Source organism: Diceros bicornis, chromosome 8, assembly GCF_020826845.1.
Source record: "Diceros bicornis minor isolate mBicDic1 chromosome 8, mDicBic1.mat.cur, whole genome shotgun sequence".
NCBI classification, from domain to species: domain Eukaryota; kingdom Metazoa; phylum Chordata; class Mammalia; order Perissodactyla; family Rhinocerotidae; genus Diceros; species Diceros bicornis.
This window is the reverse complement of record NC_080747.1, coordinates 37,755,121-37,781,422: the sequence shown is the minus strand read 5'-3', so window position 1 is coordinate 37,781,422 and position 26,302 is coordinate 37,755,121. Positions and strand designations below refer to the sequence as shown.

Genomic DNA, 26,302 nt, shown 5'->3' with positions numbered 1-26,302 from the left:
TCTCAATTTACTCTCTATATCCTAGTCGAGTAAATTATAATTATACATATTCTGTCTGGAAGCTAGGATTTGATCCATTTTCTCTATTAACATGTTGACTCCAATCTGTTTACTTATTATTCTCCCTACCATTTTTCTTTTCAAATCTTCCTTCATTAGTCAAACTCCCAATTACACTTCCATTTCTTATATTAAATATTTACCCCCAGGTAAATTGGCCCATTGCTGGGATTACATCAAGAGTAAGCAACTAGTCTCTCCCACCACAAATAACTCAGATAATACCTCATAGTTTTCAATTTAGTCTTTTAATATCCAAGTTATACACACATACACATATAATCACTTCACTTAATAGCACTGATGATTACTGCATTCTTATTCATTACTTTTATTAACTAAATGTTAATGCTTATAATATGGCAGGGATTTTGTGAGGATACAAAGGTAGGTAATACCTAATCACCTACTCCTGGGAGTTCTCTCATAACCATGCAATTTCCTATTTACAGTCACTTGCCGATTGTGGGGAGAGCCTTTGCTCTAATCTGGCACCCATCAGGCCCCTTTATGACCACCATTATATGTGGTTGTTATGGATGTGGATTTGGGATTCAGCCAGCAGTGGCTGTTTCATGTTCTTATTAGCTTTGTGATGTGGGGAGAATTATTTTATTTCTCTATTACACAATAAATGTTACTTAAAAATAAAGATTATAGGGCCAGCCCCGTGGCTTAGCGGTTAAGTGCGCGCGCTCCGCTACTGGCGGTCCGGGTTCGGATCCCAGGCACGCACTGACACACCACTTCTCCGGCCATGCTGGGGCCGCGTCCCACATACAGCAACTATGACATATGACTATCTACTGGTGCTTTGGGGAAAAAAAAAAGAGGAGGATTGGCAATAGATGTTAGCTCAGAGCCGGTCTTCCTCAGCAAAAAGAGGAGGATTAGCATGGATGTTAGCTCAGGGCTGATCTTCCTCACAAAAAAATAAAAAAATAAAAAAAAATAAAGATTATAGTAGCATCCATTTCACAGGTAGTAAGGATTTAATGAAGATATACACAAAACTCAACATAGTACTTGGCATGTTTTAAGTGCTCAATAGGGTTTATTGCATGTGTGATTGCTTTAAAACATTTGAATCTAAATAACTTAAATAATTTATTTTTTGGACAGAGGACAATGTAAGGGCTTTTAGATAACTTGGTGAATAATTGCATCTTGATTTTGTACTTATTTGTGATTTCTTTTTGTGACTTAAGCACCATGTAAATATCACAAAAGTTAATATAATTGTTAACATTAAGACAGTTTGCTTTTAATGACTGTACCCTACATATTATAAAATCTTGAATAAAATTTACAAAAAAATATGAAGCCACACTGGGCAGCAGTAATTACTAGAAATCTTGGATTTTATTTTACTCATTGACTCATGTAAACAATTAAAAAGAAAAATTAAGATAATGGCATACATTTTTTTCTCCAAAAAGACTGAGTTTAAGAACTATTTACTTACAGAAACTCTATAATATAAAAATTCAAATGTCTGAAGAAAACATCTAAAATAGTGGCTTTATAAGTCACTAGTGGCTTTATAGTGGCAATTATAAGTCATTGCTTTTCTTTTTATCTTTTAGGAATACACAATAGATATAATTTTTGCCCAAACCTGGTTTGATAGTCGTTTAAAATTCAATAGTACCATGAAAGTGCTTATGCTTAACAGCAATATGGTTGGAAAAATTTGGATTCCTGACACTTTCTTCAGAAACTCGAGAAAATCTGATGCTCATTGGATAACAACTCCTAATCGTCTGCTTCGAATTTGGAATGATGGGCGAGTTCTATATACTCTAAGGTAATACTGTTTTTTAAAAAATGTAGTTGCTCTAATTTATTTTCCATACTAATATTTGTTCTACTCATAAATTTCCCTTTTTGAAAGTTGGAAAGTAAGAAATACAGAGCTCCTTTCATACACTAAAATCTAAAATGGTGGAATATTTTGAAAATATTTCTTTAAGCTCAAAATTACTAGTATGTGAAAAAGACTAAAAGCAAAGAGGAAAATCCCTTGATTTCCTCCTTTTGAAGGAGAAGAGGTTGTGGAATGAATGTTATGTTTTTTTTTAAACCCATAATGCAAATAATTGACTGAAATTTTCTCTATGAGCTCATCCTGCCATAACATTTTAGAACACTCTGATTTTCAATGATGTAGTAAAATATTCCTAAGAAAGGATTAAGCGAAGGCTGATGTATAAGATTCAAGTTTATTTCATTCATTGTCTTGAACATATCTGCTTATTAATAATCACCCTTAATAGAAAGACGTTTATGATAAAGAGAAAGAAGTCACCATACTTAATCATGTACACTGTTAATCTGTGTGTGTGCACATGTGTGTGTTTGTTGAGATCCTGAAGTATGAATTTTTGACTGTAAACACGGAGATCATACTGAAATGTGTACAGAGGCACCTTCGTTGGCTGGAGAGAAAAATGTTAAAATTTTCATATTTATGGACGTATAATATTACCACTTAAGACTATGAGACTTTAGAATTATTATTTTCTAGTACATCACAGTCCATTATTGTAAGCCAAAATCATGTTTAAAAATTAGACAAGAGAGGGACCAGCCCAGTGGTGAAGTGATTATGTTTGTGCGCTCTACTTCGGCAGCCCAAGGTTTGCGGGTTTGGATCCTGGGTGCGGACCTACACACCACGCGTCAAGCCACGCTGTGGCGGCAGCCCACATATAAAGTGGAGGAAGATTGGCAACAGATGTTAGCTCAGGGCCAATCTTCCTCACCAAAAAAAGTTAGACAAAAGATTTTCGATGCTTGAAATTATTTCTCATTATTTAATATTTATTTTTCCATCTAAATAGATTGACAATTAATGCAGAATGTTACCTTCAGCTTCATAACTTTCCTATGGATGAACACTCCTGTCCACTGGAATTTTCAAGCTGTAAGTGATAAAATACTTGATAATTTCATAGAATTTTAGTTTCTGACCTTGTTTATTTTAAAATACAACATGAAAGGAGATAAAGGATAATTTATACAATTTTCAGAAGTGTAGGTTATGTTCAATTCTCTTAGATAAAATAATCACAAATGACATATTTGTTTCTTGCTTTTAAATTAATAAGTAACAATAAATACATAGTGGATGTATATATTTTGTTATATCATTCATCACCAATCTTAGCTTTATTCAAGTGCCCTTTTCCTATTTTGATTAAATAAAGTACTACTGAAAATAGGTTTATGTTCAAGTGTTTTTATACTGCCATGAATAATGAGTTTACTCAAATTTTATTCATCTTCCTCGAGGCAAGACTTAACTTTATTACATTGGATTTTAAAATATATTTCATAGATTGGTTTGGTAGAGAGTATGTACAACATGCATAGCAAATATTTGAGAAGACTTTAATAAGTTGGAAAAGGCAAGGTAGAAATAAGTTTATTTTATTCAAAAGAATAAATGAAACACAGAGATATTATTAGAGCTAAATAAGTTAGATACAAAAACCTAGAATTTTGTTCAGAGGAAATAGTTATAATCTTTCTATATCAATATCAATTTTATTTTATGTTTGCTAACATATTTATCATCACATATACTTTTACAAAAATATTTTTCTAGGGTCCAGGACGGTGGCATAGTGGTTAAGTTTCTGCACTCCACTTCAGCTGCCCGGCGTTCACAGGTTCAGATCCCTGGCGTGGACCTAGGCACCTCTTATCAAGCCATGCTGTGTCAGGCGTCTCACATATAAAGTAGAGGAAGATGGGCACGGATGTTAACCCAGGGCCAATCTTCCTCAGCAAAAAGAAATATATATTTTTCTAGAGAACATATCATTGCACAAGTCTTGAAAACATGTCTTTATCACATTCTAAGTCTTGGAAACAAGTCTTTATCACATTCTAAAATCTATTCACAGTAGATTATAAGTATTATCCTGCTTCTTCACTTACAAAATTCCCAAATACCTCTTGTTGCTCTTTATTAACAATTTTCCTGAATTTTCTTAATGATTATTGTCTCATTAAAATGTCCTTTTTAATTCATAATCTTATATCTCACTGCTTTGATTTTCTAACCTTAACTTCTCAATAAATAAAACAGCCAAATCACAACAAAGACTTGATTCATAGGAACACTCAAGAAATAGTTGATATGCAAACATTTGAGGATGTAGCAATTATTATACTCTCGTCTAGATACCATGCCAAAGTTTTTAGTGTGATATCTCTTTAGCTTTGCTTGTCATTATGGGGAATTAACAATCTATCCTGGTGAGTACAACTGGGTGTTATTGAAATAAACATATTATTCATAACTAACTTTGATTTTCAGGCACTCCATATGTGTCCAGTGGAGAATTAAGCTTTCTACATCTAATATTTCACAATGAATATCTTTGGAAGGTTTCATTGTGGCTCCCATTTTAAAAGTCAATAGCATGAGATTTAGAGTGGTTGAGTGACTAGCTCACTGTTTTTATTTGTACCCATACTCCTATATGCTATGACGATACTCTATTACCTTTATAATTACAATAAAAAAAAGATGGGAAATATGAAAAAACAAGATGGCTAAACCTCTAGAGAACAAAAGAGAGAAGATGGAGAAAGGAAAGAGAAAACAGATCCTTAAACAGGTGACAGCTATTTCATTGTATGGCTGATAATATTATTAAAGTCTTCTCAAAAGCATATAAGTGATCACTAGGAAGGAATTTTCAGCCACAAAAATCCACATACAAAGTTGAAGCCAGAAAGATAAGAAGGTTTGTAGTCAATTTGACCTGAGGACATTTGCCAAACAAGGTAAATTTCAGCTTTAAATTCAGCAGCCTTGTGGATCAGAAATTTAATAGAACATAATCTCTACATACAGCTGGATTACAAAAGGCTGGACACTTAAGGTAACATGAAGAAGTGCCCTCCATACACACACACATGCACACATAGCCATTAAGGTCTAAAAGCAAAGTTACCTGTGCAATCAGCGTACCAGGGTGAAATAACTCCTTGAGAGGATGTAATCACAACCCTATCCCTACATGAATTTGCAGCCCAAATTTCCTTCATTTGATTGGTCCGAAGGGCACTTGTGGATTTCTCTGTCAAGTGGCAGAAACAAAAAACGTATCCTTTTTGGAAGAATGCATCTCCATTCTCGACAGCCACAGAGAAGGCAAGAGTATTTTCAATACAAATAACCAATAAAGGCTATTATCCAGAATATATAAAGAATTCAGGCAAAAAGAAAGAAAACCCAATAAAATAATAGCAATTGAACAAGCAATTTTTGGAAGAAGAAACACAAGAATCTAATAAACATATAAAAAAATTGCTAGGTTTAATTTATAATTGGGAAAATGTGAAATAAAATACACTCTACAGAACAGTAAAAGTAAAGAAGATTGTCCACATCAAGTCTAATGAGAATATGGATCCACATGTATTTTCATACTCTGGCTGGTAAGAGATGAGATTGGTGTACTCTTTTTGGAAAAAAGATTGGCACTGTCTCATAAAATGGAAATTATATGTAACCCATGACCCAGCTATTCCATATTTAGGTGTATATCCCAGAGAAACCTTTGCATATATGTCTTTTACAATAACGATGTTACTAGTAGCAGTGTTAGTAATAGCCAACAGGAAACATTACAAGTGTCTATAATAGTAAAATGGATAAATAAATTTTAATACATCTTTACAATGGAGCAGATTTACTACAGCTACATACAACAGCATGGATGCCTATTGTAAATATGATATTAAAAGAAAACATAAAATAATGGATCCAGTGTAGCAACAATCAAATAGATTTCAAAAAGAACCTACACTAAGCTATTTTTTTTAGAAAAGCATATCAGAAAATCTATAACAAAAGAACAAGGAAAGCATTACCACAGAAATCAGGTTAGTTGTTACCTCTGGTTGGGAGGGAAAATACTATATTGGAGTGGACATATGGGTTTTCCTGGAAGCTACCAAGTTTTAATTTCTTGATTTAAGTGGAGTTACGTGAATTATTGTTATTTGATCATTATATGATTATTCTTCAGACTATACACATAAATTTTATGTGGTATTTTCCATATTTGACATATCTTATAATACAAAAATGAGGATAAGTTTCAAAAATTTGTCTTTGGATAATGTTGGTATTGCAAGAGGAACAGATTTGGATTTTGTTAATGTATATATTTTTTATTTTAATTTTTTATCTAGATGGATACCCTAAAAATGAAATTGAGTATAAGTGGAAAAAGCCTTCTGTAGAAGTGGCTGATCCCAAATACTGGAGATTATATCAGTTTGCATTTGTAGGGTTACGGAACTCAACTGAAATCTCTCACACAATCTCCGGTAAGAAGGAAACACAAGTCAGTGATGAATGCTAGCATCAAATGGCACTTGTATTTAAACCTACAGATTGGAATCTATACTTTTATCTATTTAATAGCCAAAACAAAACACATGTTTTTTTTCTTCCAGGGGATTATGTTATCATGACAATTTTTTTTGACCTGAGCAGACGAATGGGATATTTCACTATTCAGACCTACATTCCATGCATTCTGACTGTCGTTCTTTCTTGGGTGTCTTTTTGGATCAATAAAGATGCAGTGCCTGCAAGAACATCACTGGGTATGACATGTGATACTATGCTCTAGAATCACAGAACTTTTAAAAACATTTTAATGTGGTAAAGTTTATAGTTTAATATAGTAGAAATATTCCTCTAACTACAGTCAGGCAAAAACTGACAGATACTTTAGTGCAATATGATGTTGAAATGAATATATGAAAAACAAGTAGGAAATAGAGTTGTAAAGAACTTGAAATTTCAGAAAATTTTTTACTTCTCCTGCTACTAGAGGTCAATGGAAGCATAAATACACAGCAAGAATTAATACATGAAAATCACACATAGTCCCTGAATCTTAATTCCATTAATATTTTCAATTACTTTTCATCAAGAGTTTATTTCATTTTTTAGCTGAATCACTCATAGCCAGCATTTATTGACTGGTGTGTGTTTAGAAGGCTTTGAAATCCCCTGCTTTTACAATGGAGCTGATGAACAGTCAACTGTTCTAAAGGGCAGGTCGCTGAAAGGAACAAGAAGCTTCTGGGCTTCTGCAATCTATAAAATGTATAGTTAGTCTGTGAATATTTTGAGAGTTGCCTATACAATAACACTGATTAAAAGGGTAATTTGTAATTCATACTTGGTAAAATAGACTTTCGTTTTCTTTCTTTAGCAATCCATTGCAATAATCAAAATCATAAAAGAAATGTGTCTAATTACTCTACATTTGTTTAAAAGAAAATAACTTACATCCATGTATTGATATACGAAGATAACTTATTGATCAATTGATTCATTCCCAAGATCAGAGCAAGACATGAATCACACTACTGATAACTGTGTCTTAAAAAACATAGAGAAAGTTGGGAAAATTTCTATTTTCAACAGTAAAGAGGTTTTCATGTGGTTTCTATGATAGCCGGTGAATAACTCCATTTAATAAATATAGTAAAATGCAAATCATGTAAAAGTAGCAAGATAAAGCCTGAGGCACCTAGCTCTATACTTGGAAATATAGTTCCCTTGGGAGTCTAAACAGAGATGTAGACATAGCTGGGGGACAAAATGCACTCATATCTGAGTTTTGTTTCCTACAATTATTTCAAATTATTTTATGTTCCAAGGTACATAAATCATTTTAGATTTTTTGTATGCTACTATGAGTATGACTTAAATGTTGTTTTTTTAAACATCATTCTCATATTTTTCCCAAAGAGAATTTGAATGGATTATTTCTACCATTAGGTTTGCATGAAGCCAAAAACCATATGCCATAGTGTCATCAAAGAGAATAGCCAGTTGTGGAACTGTGTTTTTGCATGAATTAATATTTTTTAATATTAGCATATCAACTGTAATGATAAGCTATAATCAGATCTAACTTGAAGAATATCTCATAATTATGGCTTCTATGTAGTTGGAGGATCAAGGGTTTTTTTTAAAAAATATACCTATATACATACGTACATACACACATACATATATCGTTGAAGGACAATTTCCTGAGTTCCTTTATTCAACATTGCATTTTAAGAAACATTTATCAAATGCTTTATATGAAACAGGCAGTGTTCTAGGTGCTGCAGTGTTAACAGTGGACAAAAATGATAAAATCCTCATGATCGTGTTAAAACATAAAAAATTTATGTTAGTGGGGTATACTAAAAAGCATATAGTAAAATGTCAGTGAGTAATAAAGGCTGTGAAGAGAAAGCAAAATAGATGCTTAGAGAATAGCAAGGGATGTGGGTAGATATGATGTTTGCTGTAGTATCTTGTGGAGTCAGGTTGGATCTCTCTGAGCAGATGGCAGAGACCTAATAAGTGTGGGAGCTAGTCTGGTGGCTATCTGGTAGATAGTCCAGGATGGGAGAACCACGAGGTTCTGAGGAGGATTCTTCCTTGCCATGCCATGCTTGAGATTCAGAAAGAAGACAACTGTGGCTAGAGTTGACTAAGTAGTGGTAGAAAATGAGATTGGAGAAATGACCAGTAGTTAGATCATGTCAGCTTTAGTAGGTCATTTTAAGGACTTTGGATTTTATTCCAAATGTGATGGGAGACTATTGCAGGATTTTGAACAGGGGAAGCCATGGAAGAAATATCAGTGAATCCTCTTAAAATCCCAAATATTTTCTTATAATCACATTTTAGTAAAGTGAAATTTAATGCAATAATTGATAATGAAATCAAAACACACATTGGCTTTAAGATTTTTTTTTTAGTTGAGATGGGACATAATTATGGAAGCCAGGAATACCTTTGGAAATCTATCTTTGTCTATGGGAATGTTGTGATTTATTAAGTTGCCAAAAAAACAGTGTACAAGGAGAGGAAGAGGAAAGACTAGCGTTCACCGAAATTATTTAGCGCTTACCATATATGCAAAGCCTTTTAAATATAGTTCTGGTTTAAAAATAAGTGAAGCAAATACTGTCAAGAATAATGGGAGAAACAAACAAATCTGCAATCATCAATGAACAGTTTAATACTCTTTCTCACTCATTGATGAAAAAATGAATACATAAAAAAATCAATTAAGATGTAGAAAATCCGAATGAAATTATCAGCTACTTGACCTGATTGATATTTATAGAACACTACACCTAACTACAGAATACACGATATTTTCAAGTGCATACAGAAGATTAACCAAGATCTCAATAAAATTCAAAAGACTAAAATTTTGCAGAGTGTTTTCTAACCAAAATGGAAGTAAATTAAAAATTAATAGGGCTGGCCCCGTGGCTTAGCGGTTAAGTGCGCACGCTCCGCTACTGGCGGCCTGGGGTTCGGATCCCGGGCGTGCACCAACGTACTGCCTCTCCGGCCATGCTGAGGCCGCGTCCCATATACAGCAACTAGAAGGAAGTGCAACTATGAGATACAACTATCTACTGGGGCTTTGGGGGGAAAACAAAAGGAGGGAGGATTGGCAATAGATGTTAGCTCAGGGCCAGTCTTCCTCAGCAAAAAGAGGAGGATTAGCATGGATGTTAGCTCTGGGCTGATCTTCCTCAGAAAAAAATAAATAAATAAATAAATGGAGAAATTGTATTAAAAAAATTAATAAAAGTAATATAGATAATAATTTACCTGTGAATTAAAAAAATGATCTTTTAGGTAACCCTTGGGTCAAATAAGAATCAAAATGGAAATTAGAAAATATTTCAAACTGAATTTTAATAAAAATTTAAAATATAAGTATTTGTGAGATGTAGCTAAAGTATTACATAAAGGGGAAATTGTTATAGATTTAAAATGTTAGTATTGGAAAGGAAGAAAGACAAAATCAGTATTCTGAGTATCCACTTTTAAGAACAAATAAGTAAAATAAATACCTTTTGTATAAATTTATTACAAGTACCAAATAAGATATTACTGTGCCAGTTTTTTAGATGAGAGACACAGAGGAGTTAAGAAACTTCCCTAATGTCACAGAGCTAATAGATCGAAACGTCAAAATTTGAAACTAAATTTGCCTCCATGACTCCCAACAGATCATACCTGTTTCATCTTTAAGTTTTTTTTCAATCCCAAGTGATGATGAAAATAAAAAGATGAGCATGTGAGAGGAATTATTAGGGTATGTTTCAATGGAAACGTGAGGAAAAGAGGTGGCTGTTGCCTTCATCATCCCAAAAAGACCCTTTCTATTTTTATTTTCATCTCAGATGTTGCCACTCTACAAATAATTGACCAAATTAATAGGCAGTTGGCATTATATTTAGTACTGTTTGGAGAGTAAACAGTTCCATTCATAGGGCCATGTTTCATAGGACAAAGAATGAGAATTACGGCAGTTTAGAGAAGAAGAGGTACAGCATGTGCAGCTGTGAGTGACGGGGCCTAAAATCGGCAATGTCAAGAACCACAAGAAGGCCATGGGTAAAGAGAAACAGGCACCCCCAAAGATACACGCACAGGGCTGGGGGCCAGAGGGATATCCTACTTTTATATGCTGAATTCTTCAAAATATGAAGATTTACTCTATGCTTTTAAAATATTCTCTTGATATAACTTTGCCTGTATTCCTTACTTAAACTTTGAGATTAAAAAATAGGTTTGATTCAAGTTATCATATAAGAAAACACTGTACTAGTTTGGGTTAATTTTAACCATGTGTGGCAGAAAATCTCAAAGCACTGTAGCTTAAATTAGGTAGAGAAGTATTTGTTTTTTATTTTAAAAGTCCAGAAGTAGGTAGTCGGAGGGTGACTACAGTATGAGGGACTCGGGCTCCTTCTAGCTCTCATGCTGTGGGTGATTTTAATTCTCATGGTCATCTAACGTTCTAAGGTGGCTGCCGGTACTCTGGCCATTGCATTCCAGCGGAAAGCGATGAGGAAGAGGGAAATAAAGTCATTTCCTGTCTCTTTAATGCCATGTCTATTTTTAATTGAGGTATAATTGACATACAACATTATATTAGTCTCAGGTGTACCACATAATGATTCAATATTTGTATATATTGCGGAATGATCACCACAATAAATCTAGTTAACATCCATCACCACACATAGTTATAATTTTTTTGTGTGTGTGATGAGCACTTTTAAGATCTACTTTCTCAGCAACTTTCAAATATGCAATACAGTATTATCAACTGTGATAACCATGCTGTACATTACATTCATGACATTTATTTTATGACTGGAAGTTTGTCCCTTCTGACTCCTTTCCCCTATTTTTAATGCCACCTTTTGGATATTGCTTATGTCCTTGACTTAATTCTCCTTGGCGAGATCTCAGCCCGTGGCCACGTATAGCTGAGAGAAGGTACCAAAGAAAGTTGTTCTTCCAGACAGCCACATGCCAGCTAAAAATTGGATGATCTATTACTGTGGAGGAAGGGAAGGATGGGTACAGGGAGTTAACTACAGAACTTAGATAATTAAAACTCACACAAACACAGAGAACACATTGAACATAATTACCTATGGTTCCTGGTATGTTTTTTTTTTTGTAAATCATGAATAATCCTATCCTTTTGTTTCCATTGTTAATTTCCTCTCACAATATTGCCAAATCAGATGGAAGAATAAAAACGGTCTGTTAAATTGTTTTTCAACTTCTGTTTTTTTTCCCTCCCTCCACAGGTATCACTACAGTTCTGACTATGACAACTCTGAGCACAATTGCCAGGAAGTCCCTACCTAAGGTTTCTTATGTGACTGCGATGGATCTCTTTGTTTCTGTTTGCTTCATTTTTGTTTTTGCAGCTTTGATGGAATATGGCACCTTGCATTATTTCACCAGCAACAAAAAAGGAAAGACTACTGGAAACAGAAAGCTAAAAAATAAGGCCTCGGTATGTTAAAAATCTCTATTTTTATAAACAGCAACTTACTCTTAGAGATACTATTTTAAATACTCTTGTTATATTTGTTTAAACTAGTATGGATGCTTGAGTTATGTTGACAAAAGATAAATAAAATTAAGATGAATCTGGAGTACCTAACATTGCCCACCAAGAAAAGGATATTTATATTTCTCCTTAGGAAAGACTCTTGGATCACCCTTGTAAAGAGTGGTTTCTTATGCTGTGAATTTTCCCCAAGTGGTAGATTCTTTGGACCTAAAAAAATTATTTAAGATCTCTCTTTGATCCTATTTTTGTGTTAGGATTTGGACTCCTAACAACAGGTGGCCCACAAAATACTTTTTAGAGATAATGGTCCCTCTTTAATGTTAGTGTTGAGCTGTGTTTGCAAGTCATGGCTATAAAATTTCTTTTTATTTTTGTATATTCGTACTTTCTTTCTCCCCTTTCCCAATCATATATCTGCCTTAACTTATATCACATCAAATTGATATATTAGAATTGTTTCTATTGCTTCTAAGATACTTAAGTGTTGAATGATTGGCTATAGTTTCTTGTTATAATGGCAATTATAACAATCTTAAAGTAATATCTAACACTTACTAAGTATGCCAGGCACTCCTCTAAGTACTTTACATGTGTGATTTAATTTATGTTCATATGAGTACAAATTCAGTAATTTTCACAAGGACAACCTTAGGAAGCGAAGGATCCAGGACCCAAACCCAGGTATTCTTTGGTGTCAAAGATCACGCTTTATATTTCCTGTTCTCATAAGACTCAGAAAAGTAGATACCCGTTTCTCCACTATCAACAAAAAAGGCACTTTATTGCTGATTTCAGTAAATGTTTTCAAAACAGTTTGTTCCAAAATACCCAAATAAATGAGAACTGTATAAAATAGCTACATGTGAGTGGCAAGCTTGTAAGCCTACCGTAGTGTATATATAATGAGGCATAGAATTTTCCATGTTATCTCCTAACTTTGTAAGTTTTAGGAATCTTTTTCCTCCCTTCCCCCATTTTTCATTAGTTTCTTTGTAAAACTTGGCCATAGTTTTAAATTATATTTTACTTTCCGTGTTATACTCCAAGGACCAAACCCTTGTGTATTTGCTTTCAGATTCCCACAATATCCCAAGAAAGCAGAGCACATTGCTGGCAGCACACATTTGAGAACTTACATTGTACAATTAGTTTGTGACTCTCTCAACTTGAGATTATTTTAGCTTATCAACATAGGATGTATTATAGCCTCTGAATGGACAAACAGTCAGAAGGCAGTGATGTCAACTTTAATATCCATTTGCTAAATTTTTAGGGAAAGAAAAACACAGGTTTTCTACTATTATCCTTTGATCAAAGCCAAGCATCTTCTCTGAATTTTCCATTTCATCATTTACTCATCCATAGCTGTGTTCAATTACTGCCTTGAAAATTTTCCTTTTGGAAGTTGTGAATGAAAATGTTTGGAATAAAAATAATTAACATTAAAATCCAGGCTGTGTACAATCTCACCGGGATTCTCTAATTTCATTCTAAGAATATGTAATGTAGGTACTATTATTATATTATCTAAGGGCACTCAACCAGTAAGTGGCTACTCAAGGACTGCAGCTAATCAGTTTGACTCCAGATCATGCACTCTCAACTACCAGGTGTTGCATTGGCTCAGAAAACTGAAACATTGGAATGCAAACTTTAAAATTGCAATGTTTATTTAATCACTCATTCATCGAATATTTATTAAGAACACCCATGTTCTAGGCACTGTTCTAGAATAGCTATTTAAGAAAAAAAATCTATATGTGAATATTTAAAATTTAGCATCATGCTCCAGAAGCAAAATACTAAAGATGAAAAGTTAAGGAATAAAAATTAAATGAGAACTTTGAAGCATTAAATTGCAAATATCAAAAGTTACATTGACATATAATCGACTACCTAAGTACGAAAAATGTTTACTCGAGAGCCATCCAATATAAAGTTCTATAGCCTTTTCTTTCTGTTCAGTTATGCGCTTTATGAGCTCTTTGATACTAAATGAAACTTTGAGTACAAAGCTGGGATCAGTAATCAAATCTGACTCCCCACGTGGTTTAGTGGTCAGCCATATGGTCTTGCTAATCAGGTAAATCAGAACACACTTTTATGAAGAACAGACAGCTCTGCTTGCTGTTGTCTCAAATGTCCTGTTTAAAGGGCTTTGTGGAATCGGCGTTTTTCTTCTGTTCCAGCCAAGACAGTCAAATGCACAACCTAAACCCAGAAATCTTGCAGCATCTTGCCTTTACACCTGTTTCAATTGTTTGTGAGTTTATCTTCCTCCCTCTCTCTTTATTCGTCTTTCTCCATCCTTCCATCTCTACACTTTCTTTTATAGGCTCAAAATTCTGAGTAGTTTTATATCCAGCATTTTCCCTTTTCTTCTTTAAATCATTTATGGGAATAGGCTAGAATCAAAGACCTTGTCTAGAGTCACTGAAAGGTCAACATGTCTGTTAATAAGCAAAAGCAAAACCCCCAGCTTAACTGAGAATCCCAGAATACTCCAATTTATTTTCTTTAGGAAGAGATGGTACTGGAGCACAATAGATTTTTAATGAACCCTCTAAGAAAAACATAAATTAGTAAAGAGGCTTTCCACCTTACTCTCCACCTGATATATTGGGCCTTTTCTCTTTCTCCTTCCTTTTTTCCTTTCTGTCTCCCTGTCCCTCTCTGGCCCTGCCTTTCTTCCTTCTGTTCTTCCTTCTATCCTTCTTCCCGTTTCCTTATTTCTTTCTTTTTCATTTTTTATTGTGAATGTCAATGAAATTTTAACTTGGTCCATATTCCCATGCAATATATTTTATGGTGTTTTTATTTCTATCTATTAAGAATAAGATTCAGGAGTGTTTCTTCCAGTATCTGTTTTCAAGATAATCTAATAAATTAACTATGTTGGAGCATGGAGTCAAGACTTTACGAAACAGATAAAGATCACAGAAAAGCGATTGTAGTAAACCAGCCAACTAAAGAATAGTTCATGTTGAAACTTGACTATTCACCCCGTAGAATGTTAGAAATTTCAGAAAACCATGTTATACTACATCAGGGGCCTGATATACCCACTTAAGGATAGAACTTGTTTGCAATCTCTCAATTTAGTTAAAATGTAAAATAATGGAAATCTATTTTACCAACCATGGACAAAGCACTTTGGAGAGAAAAACGATAAAATGTAATCTCTGCTTTTAGGGATCTTTAAATCCAGCTGCAGAAAAATACATTAGAAATGTAAATGTAAGATAATGAAGTCCAATACAAATAACAGTCTAATATAAAAATCAAAAGTAAACAAAGACATGATAAGGGAATTAGCAATTAGATGACTAGTTTCAAATACTTTTTCAGAAGCAGAATATTTTCTATAATGAATATAAATCAAAAATACTTTTAAAGGAGATATTCTTATTGAAATAGAGACAGGTACCACAAAGTCCAACCTATGTGGCTTGTCCTTTGTACTGAGGAAATCTTGAGACACTACGTAGTATGGTCTGTGAAACATTGACTTAACAAGCACATAGTGTTGCGAAGAGCCTATGTCAATGTGGGCCCCAGTGGAGTGGGATGGCTCCTTTCATGTCAAGTGTAAATAATGCATTCAAAAAGCATGTAAGCTAATTCTTCTAAAGGGAATTTGACAGAGAAAATTACAAAGAAAGTGTGATGTTATCGAAATAATTCTTCGCAGAATAAGTTGCTGTTTTCAGGAGAACAAATTAGGAAGAACATTTAAGGCAGAGGGAACCATGTGAGCAGATCTGAGGCTTACAAATGAGAATAAACAGTAGACTGGTATATGTCCCAAGCTAGTTGTCCAATACACTAGCCCCTAGCCATAAATGGCTAGGTTGCTTGATTTAAATTAATTAAAATTAACCAAAATTTAAAAATCAGTATCTTAGTACCATTAATCACATTTCAAGTGCTCAATAACTACGTGTGACTGGTGGCTACCATATTGGACAGTACAGGTATAGAACATGTCTATCATCACAGAAAGTTCTATTGAACAGTGCTGGTCTAGAAAATAGGAATCTTACGAAAGAAAATAACTCAGGTTGAGGGTAGAAAAATGATTTATGGCCAAGATGTAGAAAGTCTTTAGTACCATGGAAGGAAATTTAGATTTTGTCCTGTCAGCACTGGTAAGCCATGTATGTTTTTAAGCAAGATGGCATATTTGTATCTATGTTTTCTGAAAGATAATTAGAAATAGCATAGAGTATACACTTGAATGGCAAAAGAAGCAGGGAGATGAATTTGGAGACTATTGCAATAGTCCAAGAAGTAATATATTACTGAGAGCCAGAACCAGCATATTAGAGTGGAAATAATGTGCGGAAGGATTTGTTTTTTTGTTTTTTGTTTTTGCTCGCAATCTCCACCCCATAACCCCTTCTCTGCACAGAAAAGATCTTATTTTCAGTCAGTTGCATACCTATTTGAATAAACATTCATATGACTTTCAGAGTACTAAAATAATAAGCTATATCAATACACAGTTTTACAAATTATAAACCAACCTTCCTATAATAGTATTAGGCAAAGCTCTCAGGAGTGATCATTTGATATCAGCAAAAAGTGAAATATAGCAAGAAGGTGACTTAAATGATTGTAAAGAGTCAGTGGATGTGGGATGTTTTCAACAGATAGAGTAACCATTTAATATCAGTTACGACAATGGTCACATAATGCTCCTCTGGAGGTGTAGCGATGTCACCAACTATAGCTCTCCTTCTACCTTGTTTACCAAATAACACTCCTTCATATTTCTCTTCCTACTGAAACAACCACAGATTATTGCAGCTGAAAGGGACCAGATTAATCATGAGTAAAATCTCATTAAAAAATTGTTTTAATAGTAATATATGTGAAGGATTGAAACACATGAACAAATCAAACAATGTAAAATGTACAAATGAGGAATAAAATTCTCTGCCCTGTACCCTTGGTCCCAACCCTCAGAATTAATCACATTTTCACCATTTCTGTTTTTACTTTCCTCTGATGATTATTTCCATTATATTTCTAACATTTGGAGTACCAAATTTCAAAGTAGTTATAACTCTTTGGTGTAAATGATAGAAAAATACAGCTTTCCCATTGTCTCTTTCCTGTTCTTTTCTTCAATATTTTATCTTACGATTAATAGTTACTGCATTGGTTAAATTTAAAAAAATTAAATAATATACTTAAATCTCTACTTCTTAATTCACTATTATGTTTAATTCTAATGCCAATCTGATTATTATTTCTTTGTCGGGAAACCTTTTTCTTTTCTTACCTAAAATTTTTCATCATCGTCTGTTTCACCATGGTGTAAAAATTTTCCTAAGAATCAGTACACTTTCTGTTTTTTGACCTCATTCATTTCCTTGTTACTTAATATTCCTATCTCTTATTTCTGAGAATTTTCTTAATTCTTTATTTCAATTAATTTCTGTTTTCTTCTGTAAAACAATTATTAGATGGATTTAGATCTCCTAGGTGAATAATCCATGTATTCCAGATTTTCTTTTTATCATGTTTTTCATTAAGGTATTCTTTTTCTATACATTGTGGGCAACTTCCTCAAGATTTTACTTTACAATGCTTTCGATTTTTTTTTAATTTACGATAACTTCTTGAATTTCTGAGAGTTCTTATTTTCTAATTGTTCTCTCTCGTTCTTTCCTTAAACGGACACATTATCTCTTTAAGTATTTCTGAATGAACTAATTGGAAAGTTTAATGTTCCCTTATGTTTCCTGAAATATTAAAATCAGTAATTCTGGCTGTTCATCTTCATTTTTTTCTTTTATATTTCTGGCTTACCTTGAAAATCCTTGACGATTCTCTTCAACAGACCCTGCAAACTTGGCACATAAATGATGAGTTTGCAACTGTCAGATTTCACATCCGTGTGTGTATGGGGAGCATGGCATCCGATTGCTTCCAAACATACACACATACACTCTAAATAATGAGGAGGGTATTGCTAGGACATTCCAATACCAGCTTCAGCAGTCCTAATCCTCCATGGGGAGATGTAAGGTTATTTATTTACTTATTTTAGAACTTATAGCTTTCTAACCAGGAGCAAATGCCAACCTGTCAGCATCTCTACTTCTCTGCATGCACAGTAGGGACTACTTCAGGAGACAGACATTTAACCAATGCCATGTTTTCCATCCTATCATTCTCATTCTTCCTACTTTAGAGTGACTGTCTCTGAAGCTTTGATGGGAAGAATGGCTCCCATACTCATGTTCCCATTTCCTGAGCCTCTTCTAAAGTGTGACTTCCTTTGGTCTGCTTTACCTGTCAGCTTATTTCCATCTGTTCTTTGTCTTTCACAAACTCGGTACAAATTCTGGCATGCTGATTGGCAGCTCAGCGTCACCAAGATCCACCTCATGTCTGTTTTTAACGCTGATGTGGATTTTGTAATTTTTGAAATCCTGACTGATACTTAAATGGGATTTTGTGAAAGTGGAGTGGAGAGAACCAGTGCTTAGGTTGGCATTCTCATGTGCAATGTTTTAAATGGGAAATTAATAATAGTAATAATAGTAAGTATTTCATCATATCAGTAACATGCTCTTATAATGTATGCTATTCATATTAATAATATTTAATACCATTAATGATATTAGTATTTGATATAAATAGTAATTATAATATTATGTAAATACATATGTAAAATAATTTGTACATAAATGTTTTATTTACTAATTAATAATATTTATATGACAATAATATGTCTTGATGCTTAGAATATATTTTTTATATTTAACTGTATTATTATATACAAGTAATATACTATTTAATGTATAAGCAGACATATATGTATCTTTAATAATGAGAATGGGATCAATTTCTAAAAATGTTAAGTTCAGCTATATTTTTAATGACCTTTTGAAATAACCGAAAAATTGTGTATTCTCAAAGCTATGTCATTTGAAGTAAAAGAAAATCGTATTCAATTATGTGGCTTCTTTTTACCACAGTTACACTGATTTATTTTTATTTTTTCAATGCTTGCACTTTGAGAGGCAGTAGATCTTTACTTGAGAAGTTATAAGATGGGTAGTATAGTTGCTCTTCAGATAAATAAGGTTTGGAATGTGTATATTCTTCCAATTAATCTTTCAGTGGTTTCCAGGTCACAAACCTGTGTGTCAAAAATATTTTGTTTTATTGACACTGTGTCAGCTCCTTGGATATTTTTCTCTGCACATATAAAGTCTATTTCTATTCACATTCATCATTCATTGAACTGTAGTTTCTTTCAGTTTATGAACTTGTGGTGTTGTGCGGGGACAGCAGGAAACTAGAAATTTGTCGGTCTAAAGTGTCACTGCAAAAAGCTCTCCATGATTTTGCACCAGAGATTAGTCCATTTTGTAAATGAACCACTTGCAGTTTCTCTCCACTTGTGTGCACTTTAATGTTTAATCACCCCTTTCATGCACAATTGATATCTCCAACAAACACATCATCTTTCCATTCATGGCAGTGCTGAGTGATCTATGGAATGTGTTTTATGCCATATAACCTTGAAATTACCAACTAACAAACTTGTATTTTAATCACTTTTCTCTCTGACTAGCATTTGAACATATGCTATTTAAGTATTAAGTGACAAGGAAATGAATAGCAATTTGTCTCATTTTTGTACATAATTTTAGTGCTCCACTAAAATTTAGGAGTTTAGTCAAGTATTCTCAAATGTCAACCTCAAAAGATCTGTCATTAACATTTAATAATAGACTGCCTCTGCTTTTTTTGGTACATCTAGGTAAGTGAGTCATGAATTTATTTGTGTTTAGGGCATTGCTCCTTATCTTCAGGCTGCACATTTTGTTTGTAATATGGATATTATGACTTGTATGATGCATTTATCTTTTTAAAATATCACTAAATGTGATTATTTTCTTCTTTTTGTGTCTACCGAATGTTTAATATTTAGTGGTTTTGATTCTATGTTTCTTTTTAGAAATAAAATGGGTTTGAATATAGGTCCAAATTTTAAGAAATTCTCACTTTTTATGTTTAATTTTTTAAATTTTTTCCATGCAGTATTTAGTTTGCATGGCATTGAGATTTATTTCGAAATTTAGGATGAAAAAATTGATAAACGTTTTCATTTGAAAGAATTTAAGATCAAGTTAAAACAATTTTTATAATCTCAGCATTGTATTTAATGTTTAGATAATAAAACCACTGATTATAATAAATTGTGAGATTCACATCTTAAGATAACCCCTGAAATACGCAGACGTTCTGAAGGATGAAGTTATTAAAACTGCCATCTTTATTCATATTTTACTTGCTATTTTATTTGTGTCCACTAATGAGTTTTTTTCCAGTAACATTTTTGATGAGGTCCAGATTGTTGTTGTTGTTATTGTTGCTCGTTTTAGCACATATTTTATAGCCAATGGTGATATATCCTCTTCAAGAATCAATGGTAGCAATGACAATAACATCAATAAGTATTACCTATTTGCAGCTGAATACTTGCTATGTTTCAAATATTTTACCTGGTGCTCTATGTGCATCATCTCATTTAATCGTCAAACAGATCTACGTGTTGTTATTGTAATTTTTGTACAGCAGAAGACACAGAGGCAAAAGGGCAGTGACATTGCCTGTTCAAAGTTATACAACTCTACCGGGCAGAGCTAGAATTTCAGCCCAAGCCTGTCTGACTCCAAAGTGATTGTGTTAATAGTCCATAGTCTCCTGGCCTTGCTTGATTTTTTTATGTTTTCAAAAATTCTGTTTATTATTTAAGTATTATTCAGAACCTAGAATCATAAAACGTTAATTTGATATGTGCCCCAAATAATCCTGATAATAATAGTAGCTGTTATTACTGGGCAAGTTGGGACACTGGTCATTTTGCATAAGTTATGAAATTTACTCCTCACAGCCATCACAAAAACTAGATGCCAATGTAATTCCAGCTCTGAAGAGGGCTACATTGGTAGAATGAACAGAATTTTGAACACCGGTTGTTCCCAAACCTGACATTTTAACTCCTGTACATTCTCTCTCCCAAATATGATGCCTTGCACTTATCCACTACTACAAACCCAATATCTTTCTTATTCATTCACAGTTTCTCAAAGTTTTCTGCTTTATCAAAATGTCATCTTTGCTGTTTGTTCTCATTATTACTAAAATAAAGTACATAATATTACCATAGCAAATAAACAGATATTTGTAGCATTGTCAATATTTTACTGTAAATATCATAGAAATATACAGTTTATTCTCATTTTAGAATTGGATTCATGGCTAACAATGTTTTAGTAGATCAACTTTCTAAAGGTATAAAATACATTTCATTTTGAAAGTGTTTCTTTTTCTGCATAATCTTTGGAATGTAAAATAATATTATGTGTTATAAAATAAATTATGATCTTAAAACATGTTAGGATTGAATACTTGTTTGATTTTTGGAAAATAAGAGTATTTTTATTGCATATCAATCTATTAGAGTTTGCCTTGAGGGAACGAATTGATTTTTCTTTATGCTTGTCTTTTCCTCAAAACTCATTTATCCTTTTCCTCAGATGTCCACTGGACTCCATCCTGGATCCACTCTGATTCCAATGAATAGCATTTCTCTGCCACAAGGAGAAGATGATTATGGATATCAGTGTTTGGAGGGCAAAGATTGTGCCAGCTTCTTCTGTTGCTTTGAAGACTGCAGAACAGGATCCTGGAGGGAAGGAAGGATACACATACGCATTGCCAAAATTGATTCCTATTCTAGAATATTTTTTCCAACAGCTTTTGCCCTGTTCAATCTGGTTTATTGGGTTGGCTATCTTTACTTATAAATTCTACTTACCAGACAAAAATCAAAAGCAGTCTGACAGAATCCAATTATCATCTACTGGACTTCAATTACATGAAGTTCACATTTAAAACGCAGAGAAACCAATGTTTAAAATGTGAATAGTATTGTAACTATTTTAAGGCTTTCATAGGTAAAAAAAGTAGCAGCTTTCAGATTAACTTACTTAAATTTGTGTAAAACAGATTAGTTGCAAATTTCAGTATATAAAATGGTATTATATATTTTTAATTTAATTTTCTTCATTTTACTTATATCCTATTAAGATTTTGAATTTATAAGTTCTGTAATTCATATTTAAAAGATGGAATAATTTTAATACATATTTTATTTAAATATAATCTATCATTATTTTCAATGGGAGCCTAATCTAATGCCTAATATTTATGTAGAAACATTTTGCCTAGAAAGTATGGTTAATTTGATTTTTTTTGCTTTTTATTTATATGCTTTGTTTAGAATAGAGCTAGTTGAAAACATAAAGCCATGATTTCCTTGGATTTATTTCTAAGATATTTTACTCCCAAGAAGAAATTATTTTTAAATTCTTTATTAATGAAAGAGGAAAAGACCAATTTTTACCTTATGAAAAAGCCAATTTTTACCTCCATTTTAATCCAGTTCATTTCCTGACTCAATATTAAATAGAATCCAGTTACATTTACTTTTAGTCATTTATAAACTAGGATGGAAACCACCAAAAGTCATTTCTATTAAATACAAGCTGGAACAAAAAAAAGGAAGCATGTTACACTTAACCATTTTATTCTCTGTCTCATAGCATTTACGAAGAATGAAGAGGTTAACACTGAAATGTTTAGCTCTACCAACACCGAAATGAAACTCAGAGAGAACTGATTTTTCCTTGATGCTCTACAAAAATGTTACGTATGCTAAGTGAACAAAAACATTGAGGAATAGTGCTTGTATTTACTCATTGTAGTTAAAGAATTATCATCCAGCAAATTGAGTTGAAGTTTATATTGATGCTATGGTCTTAAATATGTACTGTTAACATTTTTCAGATCAGAAATATTCTGGAAACATAGTTTTAGGCCTGTGTTGTATATTGCCTTTCCCAGCTCTTAAGTTTGGACCTGGTCAGTTTTACAACTTCGTTATAAATTGTTATGATATTCTCTTTCCAAAAAATGGGAGCAGGCTCAAAAATTGTGTTAAAGGTGGAGTTTTGTTAGAGAGCCACTCTAATGAACATGAGTGTAGGAGCTCTCCTAATTCTTAGAGACAGGAGCAGAGAAAGTCTCACTATAGTTTAAAGCCTGTCAGTTAACAGTTTTCAAAACGTCTCTTTTGTTAAAAGGAGAGTTGAATTTAGGCTCTAATTATTATATTTCTGTAACTAGTTTGGCACATCAATTGTTTATAAGAATGCCATACTCATTCACCATCACCTAATTTTCTGGAAAATCACCAGAGTGATCTTGGAGATAACATTTCAAAACCTTTCCATTGCCGAGTGCAACTATCAGGATGAAGCGTTTTATGATCAGGCCTTTCTTATGGTGTGTGGAGGAAGCTGTCACCTGTGCATTTGATACTTGAGTTTTTAATGCAATAATTCCCCCTCACATTAGCAAATACGTGAGTGAGGCTCTGGCATCATTATACTCATGTTTTTAAAATATATGTTTTTTTTTAATCTAAATATATTTCATTGTGTGTTCCCCAGCTAAATCTGAATGTTTTCACTTTGTTTATAAACCTCTGAAAAAAGTAAGCATGAATTGAACGATAATGCCCAAATATCCACCGACACTGCTTTTTTTGAATGGAGAGCCAAATTAAACTTTGGCCGTGTATATATTCACTTACAAATTATTCATGTGTTCATTTTTATAACATCGAGTATTGATGGATATTCCTAAGATGAACATTCATTTAGGGACAAATGAAAAATGAAGTACCCATGAAGAATAAAATACTTCACTAAAATGTATTATGACTATTTCCATATTTTAAGCTATAGCCTGTTCATTATCATGGGGCAATTTTAATTTTGGGATCCTACAAGTCTATCTGAGCATGACTATATTTTAAAATACTTAAAAAAGCTTTATATAAATAGCTTTGATGTTCTCATTGGTGTTCCATTAACTTGGATTTAAATGTAGGCAATATTTACAAGTGGAAATAGAATTGATAAAAATATGAAAGCTGTCTTTCTATATAGATCATTGTATATACCATCAAAACAAGCACTTATTTTCAAAGCCAGTGGTATTTTGAGCAGTTTTATTTAAAATGTAGATCAGAAAGAGAGGTGTACAAATCTTATTATTTCTAAAAATGAGAATGAAAAGATGAAAATGCAATAGACTTTTTACAGGAAATCAAGTAAAGCATATTTTCAAAGGGAATGCAGTCTAACTCCTATTCCTCTCTTCTTTCAAGTATTAAGTTTTGCCATCTTAAGGAATAATTTTTTAAAAAATCCATTTTTCTAGATAAGTTATGTCTTAGTTTATTGGATTCACTGGAACTTGTGTTTCCTGGCTGCTTTGAACATTTTTAACACTAACATAGACCAACAAGGTGGATATAGAGGATGGGAAGGATAATTGGAGCAGAAGGATTTAGAATTACTTGGAAAACTGTAAATTCATATAGACTCATCCTCTAACTATGTGACCAGGATGTAGAAGTTCTGAGAGGGGAAACTGTGACTGGCACCATTTTATTCCATTGGATTTACAGTGACATGATAATATCTCATTTATTCTTGAATTGCATAGATAAACTTAGGCTGCTTGAAATTAATTTCTAAAATACCAAGTAGTTTCTGGAAAAGGTAGAGAGAGCTTCAATTACTTGAGCATTCAGTAGAGAAAGGACAAAATTCTTCACTAAATCTAACTAAATATAAATTTAAATATAAACTAAATACAAAATGTAAGTAGAAATTAGACAGTTCATTTCATACATTTTAAGATAAAGATACAGATTTCGTTAAGGATTTTTTAAAACATTAAATTTAGATTAAAGCACAATAAATGTTCGTAAATATGGAGACAATCACCAGGGTTTTTTCTTTCCTTTAGTGTGTTCCCACCTTGTGACATCAATATATAATCATAAAATTTACTATTATTTTAGCTTAAGAACAGGGCCAAAGTTGAGGGCTGCATTCTTGCCATTGATTCAGCATCAAAAAGGATGATTGCTAGGGGCCAGCCCTGTGGCGTAGCTGTTAAGTGCACACACTCCGCTGCGGTGGCCCCGGGTTGGCAGGTTCGGATCCCGGTCGTGCACTGACATACAGCTTGTCAAGCCATACTGTGGTGGCATCCCATATAAAGTAGAGGAAGATGGGCACAGATGTTAGCTCAGGGCTGATCTTCCTCACAAAAACAAACAAACAAAAAGACTGATTACTAGTACTGTCACATCAAGAGGCCCATAATTGAAAATGTGAAATTGTATTCCAAGTCAATATGTAGTGACTAAATGCATCTTGTACTTTGATTATATATAATCAGGAGATTTAAAAAGGAATGATTTGTTTGAATAAAATTGAAATTAATAACCAATAATTGAATAAACAATTAATGAATAAATTCATATATAAAATTATCAAAGTTGTATACCCATGCCTATTTTCACTCTTGCAAAATTTCCCGTAGCAAGATACCACGTTCACAATTGTTTCATTGATCTTAGCACTGGAGTTGAAGTGACCCAGTAGACATTTAATGATTTAGCATTTGTCCCACCATAAACATTTTGAAAATAATTTCTGATCAAGCTATTTTTCTCTACATCATCAAATTTAACCCCTCGATGCCATACCATATGAAGACTAGACATACTTGGTATTATGTCTCTGCTGGTCATCCTTGTTTTTCACTGCTGGGGAGCCCTAACAGGCCACTGTAAAGTCACAGAAACCATTAGCAAGTCTCTATCAGAGACATTCCAAATGGAGTTTCCAAACACTATTGACCACATTCCTCCATTAAGTGTAAGATCAGTTCAGCCTTTTTTGTGTTTGCGTTTTGGAAGCGATGTAATCTAAATTCAAATTTTTATGTAGCACTTGCTGTGTGTAATGTACTGTTCTGGATACAATAGCGACTATAAAGATGAACTCTCAAGAAGCATATAATATAGTCAGAGAGCAAGAGGATTAGTTACAGAATTTAAGGGAGGGAGGATACTCTGGGAAGCTTTGTTGGGAGATGTGTTTAGAGATGGGAGCTTGAGGATTCAGTATATCAATAGGTGAGTTTAACAGAGATCACACTTTCCAGTTGAGTAAACAGCTTGAATAAAGAAACAGAAGCATAGACACACAAAAGAATTCCATTTTAATTGAAGGTTGAGATTCATATAGAGACAAAGCTGAGGCTAGAAAGACAAGTCAAGCTTTATGGTAAAGAGGCAAGAATATGAACTTCAGGAGGCTGGGGGAGATAAATTC

General features: G+C 33.2%; 1 protein-coding gene across 1 annotated transcript in view; it reads left to right on the top strand.

The window, feature by feature from the left end:
* The window catches only part of GABRG1 (gamma-aminobutyric acid type A receptor subunit gamma1), a 71,486-nt gene extending 49,443 nt beyond the window's left edge, over positions 1 to 22,043 (top strand). The window contains exons 4-9 of the mRNA XM_058546381.1: positions 1,647 to 1,867; positions 2,904 to 2,986; positions 6,277 to 6,414; positions 6,544 to 6,696; positions 11,740 to 11,951; positions 21,578 to 22,043. Coding sequence (XP_058402364.1) covers positions 1,647 to 1,867; positions 2,904 to 2,986; positions 6,277 to 6,414; positions 6,544 to 6,696; positions 11,740 to 11,951; positions 21,578 to 21,847 — 1,077 coding nt within the window. The 3' untranslated portion in view covers positions 21,848 to 22,043. The remainder of the gene's footprint in view (positions 1 to 1,646; positions 1,868 to 2,903; positions 2,987 to 6,276; positions 6,415 to 6,543; positions 6,697 to 11,739; positions 11,952 to 21,577) is intronic.
* Positions 22,044 to 26,302: the final 4,259 nt, after the last annotated feature.